Raw genomic sequence first — 5,562 nt, forward strand, 5'->3', positions numbered from 1 at the left:
GCCAAGGGGAAGGGGTAGGGGGTCCAAAAATAGGATTGGAATTAAGCCTTACTTTCAGGTGCAGCGATTCTGCAGTTGTGGCTTGTGTATTCTGGGAAATTTTCTTACCCCTTAGTTTTCAGTGTAGTCCTGAAAAATCTCCGCTCAAAAGGATATCTACCCCTTCTCCTTAGCCCTACGCCTTTAAGCTAAAGAGAATTGGGACACCCCTACACCTTTATGTGAATGCGCAAAAAAAAGTGTTAGTTGATATTAACAAATACAAGTACTATCTGATAAGCAAGAGAAAATCTTTTAAGCAAAAAGAAACTTGCTGTTTTTTATTAGCCATAAGGTTTCAATAAGTGCTTAAAAGAACAAAGAATAGTCTAATCTCAAGCATACTAACAAACACCCAGCATACATCCAGACAAAGAATGGTCAATTCAACAAACACACAATCTTAAGTATACACACACTTAGAACATCAGCAACATGTAGGTTGAAGAACATGTCTGCATTTACTCATTCCCACACACAACATTATCATCTGCACTACAGAATGCAATACTAGACTAGACCAGTACTGTTTTGAAATGTATTGTCACTGATTAACTATATATATATAAACTTAGAACATGCTGAACAGTCAGTGTTGTCTAATAGGAGACAGGCCATGATTAAAGGAGCTACATGCATGAACACTCCACAAACCAGTAGAATTCCATTTTGAACATACAGATGCTGCTCATGTACAGTAACACAGTGCTAAAACGGAGGGAGTGTGCCATAGGTCTATGTTTGTACTACTTTCTGAGAAAACTCATCCAAAGAATTTCAGTCTGTTGTGTAAGTTCTGTGAGATAAAATAAAACCACGTTACACACTTGGAACCACAGAGTGGATCTAATGACCCAACATAACTTCTGATCAACACTCATTACTATAGAATGAATTATCAAGGGCTGATATTGTAATTGGGATTTCGAATTGATACATAACTCAAATGTAAAGTCCTGGCCGAAGACAAAAATTATCAGAAGAAATAGTCTTAACTTCATAATATTAAATGATGAAACAATGGGATTCTACAACCAAGCTCTCTTGCAAAAATAGCATACCTGAAACCATAAATGCAGGCCACCCGCAGCTGAGAGCATCCAACTTTATAAATGAACAGAGGTAATAGTAGACTTGGTTCAGAGTACAGTAAATCTGAACAGCATAATGTGGAGATGTCATAATGTCTGATACTGTAGACGTGTGTTCTAGGGTACATTAAAATACAGTGAAGGGGTTTCACTGTGCAGCAGTATAAGAATCCCTCCACTACTTTCTCTAATTATCGATTATCCATTCCTTTCAACCTGAGGAAGTATAAAAAAAGACAATAGAAAGATTGGTTATTATGTGCTAATTAAAATTTTGCTGTCAATGGAGATTATGTTTTATTTAGGAAAGCTTCTTTTTTTAATTATTGGTAAAATTGGTTTTATAGATTGTCATAATAAATTGAATGCATCAGTTTATATAGCAACAGTTCAATGAACATTTTTTACAAAATCGTTCAGCTCATGATGACACAGTGCAAATGCTAAAAATGAACTTTTTAAATGTTTCATGAATTGCTAGAAATACCTGTATGATATGGGCAGGAGCAGGTTGTTCTTCTTCAGAGCTTGCACTTTACAGAGAGTCTGGGGGTCGAGGGCAATATAACAGCGTCTGGCATAATCCAGAAGCTTTTCTTTAGATGGATCAAACTCCCCCACCTCTGCCAACTTCTCTGGAGCCACCAGCAAAAGCTCAGCAATAGGGGTGGTAGAGGCCACAGTATTACGATCCACACCATGGATCTGGAAGGCCTTGGACATATTCTTTAATCTCTGGTATGTCACCAGGATCTTTTTATAACGGAACAACACGCCTGCAGCATCTTTCACTGAAACAACAGCAAAAAAGGAGAGAAAAAAGAACAAGCCTTCAGTTTATTGGTTAAATACCATGCCAGCTATTTGTTATGCATGTTATATTTAACCTCTTAAGGCCCAAGGTGTTTTTTACATGCATTTTTTATTTCTCTTTGCTATTTGAGCTTATTGGAACCTAATTAGAATAAAATATAAGTATCATCTTTTGATATGATGTACTTTTAGAGAAAAAATATGTCTATATATGTGGACTGGTGGTCTGAATTTACATAAAACACTTTTTCCTGGCTGTTTTTAATGCATATATAACATACATTTTTACAAACTTGCTTTGACTATCAGAGAGTAAAAATAAATAAAAATAAATCCCCATTTTGGACAATTAAAAATATTGTTTGGGACATTTCAAATGCTGCAAAACAGTTGCAAGATGACACTGTATGTCTGTAACAAAATATGAAACATTCAAAGTATTTTAAATAACCACTTAAAGGGCACCTATGGTGAAAATCCACTTTTCAAGCTATTTGGACAGACATGTGTGTAGATATAGTGTATAGGCGGTCATATTGGGGTGAAATAAACACACAGAGTCCTTTTTTTTTTTTTTCAATTTAACAACATAAAAAAACGGTAGACCAATTGGATCGATTTTCAGACCGACTGCAACTTGATGTAGGAGTGCGGTCCCCTCGCCCACCAAATTTATTGACAGCTGCGCAAATTAACATGTCCTGGTAGTCACATCAACATGGCCAGATGTGCGCAAAGCAACTGGGAATAAAAGGTTTGTTTGGTTTGCTAGAATCATCAATCATCATCAAATGTGATCAAGAGTAATTTTCACGTTTAAAATGTTTTAAAACAGTGCACGTCTATTATGAAGTACAGTGATTTACTTCAGCTTTACTTCATCAGCATAGCCGCGTGTCAGAACAATTATAAAGGATGCTTCAATCCCGCTTTGTGGATATTAACCCTCTGGGGTCTGAGGGTGTTTTGGGGCTCTGGAGAAGTTTTGACATGCACTGACATTTGTGTTGTTTTCAGTATGTTAAAATAATACAATAATACCCAAGCAGCATGTTCGTATGTGTTTGTGTTTTTGAGAAAGAAAAGTTTATGTGTGGTTAGTGAAAAACTAAAATTTTGAAGTCACTGAAACAAGGCCGTGAAACACACAGAGAACATTTGTGCACAAGACTTTTGAGAACTGGATCTGGTAGTCTAGTGTTTTTGCTTCAAAATGAAGTGAGAATCATCTTGTTAACTAGCTCAAAGAAAACAATATAATGAATTAAAAATTCTAAGTCACTTTTTAGGTGAAATTGGTTTATGCGAGAAGGCGTGAACTATCATTACTATGCAGTGAGTCACACCTGAGAAGACAAAGACCTGCATAATGAGCTGCATAATGAGCCATCAGACAGGTACAGTATGTGACTAGGAGGGAAGAGTTTCAAGAAGGAATCAGAGGATAGTTTATATACTTTTTTTGTTTGCAGTTTATTTAAAATATATATTTCACACAAAATAACTGGAGATACATTTGTGAGAGTTGGTACACTCTATAAAACTCTGCAAACTTTTAAACTTACACATATAAAATCCACAGATTTAAGATTAAGAGTTTAAATGCAAAATGAGATATATCTATTTTGAGAAATGTTGGTTATTTGACATTATTACTTAAGACATCAACAGTCAAGTTTATTCACAATTTTACACATTAAACTATAAAGCTCAGTGAAGTCCAGGAACACAATATTCTTCAAACTCAGGATATTTTTTTATTTAACTTTGTCTATAAATAGTTTATAAATAAGTCAAAAAACATGCCAAAATGCAACATATTATCTTAACATTGTCAAACATCTTAAATTGGTTAAAAAAACAATACATCATAATATATGGAATAGTATATACAAAGTTTAAATTAAAATAATACGATTCTGAGTTAGATTTGGTAATTTCATATTAAAGCAATGTTATTTTAAAGAATGATAATTAATCCATATTAACAAAAATAACTGTGAGCAAAAGAAAGCAGGTGAAAAACACCATGTGCGATAATGAAATCTTTTAAACAGTTGCTCCCATCACAGCAGCTTTTTGGCGCAAATTATCATCCTCTCATTCGGTATTCACAGTAATTATTTAAAGAATAAACTTACAAAGGACACTTAGAAATGTAGTCTGGCAGACAGGTATCTTGTGATGAGGAGGGGCGCAGGAAAAATGCAGTATTTCACTGTAACCCCTGGCCTTCTTCTGGACATCAGCGGAGACTGACTGATGCAGAATTACATTATTTTGTTCCACTTTTGTAGCGTATTTATACATTTTTTTGACGTTGAAGGCTACATCTTCATCTAATAGTTTGTCGGCATGACAGAGACCAGCATTACTCGCATTACTGACCAAACTCGGAGCACTTCTTGTCTACTTTAGCTCTCTTTGCCACTGGTCCTTTACCTTCGTTGTTTTCACATCTTGATTTACATTTGAACAGCGTGCTTACTGAGAGGCGGGACCACACTGCTATAATGAGGCGATATAGGAGAATCCGTACTTTTATAAGGATTACATAAAAAGAGATCATTTGTTTTCGACTTGAATTGTTTAATGCAAAAGTAGACATAAAGCTTTATATCGATATCATAAATCATCATCTTTGTTGACTATTTGCCGAGTTTCCTTTCATTTTAGTGGCATGTTTTTCTGACCACAGTCTGCTCGTGTCTTCAGATGCTTGTAATAACAATGCCTCGTGGGCGTGGTCGCATTAAAACTAATGAGATCAGACTGAGAAACTAGACATAGCGTTGGTTTCATACTGATTACTTTATCAAGCAATGTTTGTTTTCATTGCGTTTAAAAGTAGACACTTTCAGCTTTCTAGAAATACATGTCTCATCTGTGTGCGTTTTGTATTTGCGGAGTTTCAGCACATTTTACTGACGCGTTTCTAAAAGCAGTTCAAGGAGAGAGAAAAGAGAGATTGCCTACACTGTTTGTTTTCCTTATTTTGTAAAAGCACACACGTTTGTTATTGTTGTGAGTGTACACAACAAAAAGTAGACACATAACAGATTCGATTGATGTATTGATCTTATCTGTACGATCAAAACTGAAAGTGTAAGTTAAGTTCATTTCAGCAGTTTGACGACACCACAGGTCAAAACGCGTATATGCGGTCTTCGACCCCAGAGGGTTAAATCAGGTATATTTTGTATTTTGTACATTAACAACAGAGATCTATACAGCAGTGGAGATTAGTCTGTATCCTGTCACATTTGCGTGCAAAAAGAGTGCAAAGCTAAACGCGCTCTGTCTGTCTGTCTGTCTGTCTGTGTGTGTGTGTGTGTCTGTGTGTGTGTGTGTGTGTGTGTGTGTGTGTGTGTGTCTGCACTGTGTATCTGTGTGTGTGTGTGCTCGAGCGTGATTTTTGTAACAACATTGTGTGTGACTCATCGATGCATCTCCACAACAAAAACTCATTGGCAAAGTTCTTACTGTAGTATTTCTCAAAAAAACGCTACGTGAGATCTTCTTTAAGTCTGTCTGTTGTCTGATGCAGCCAAGGGAGGAGATTAAGGCACGCAAAAAGCCGCATAGAAACAGTAGGCGGGGAGGACTAGCCTTAAAGGCG

General features: G+C 36.1%; 1 protein-coding gene across 8 annotated transcripts in view; it reads right to left on the reverse strand.

Moving 5' to 3' along the window:
• Nucleotides 1-292: 292 nt before the first annotated feature.
• Nucleotides 293-5,562, reverse strand: part of ccdc106a (coiled-coil domain containing 106a) — a 16,272-nt gene continuing 11,002 nt past the window's right edge. For 4 of the 8 annotated variants that reach the window (XR_015510429.1, XR_015510430.1, XR_015510428.1 and 1 more), the window contains 3 exons: nt 1,618-1,921; nt 1,101-1,346; nt 293-835 (listed from right to left, as the gene is read on the reverse strand). Coding sequence is in view for 4 of the 8 variants with exons in the window: in XM_087285689.1 (XP_087141815.1) it covers nt 1,322-1,346; nt 1,618-1,921 (329 nt within the window). In the remaining 4 variants the exon portion in view is untranslated. 8 annotated transcript variants of the gene reach the window in all.

This window comes from Danio rerio, chromosome 16, assembly GCF_052040795.2.
Source record: "Danio rerio strain M-AB ecotype USA chromosome 16, GRCz13ab, whole genome shotgun sequence".
Classification (NCBI taxonomy): domain Eukaryota; kingdom Metazoa; phylum Chordata; class Actinopteri; order Cypriniformes; family Danionidae; genus Danio; species Danio rerio.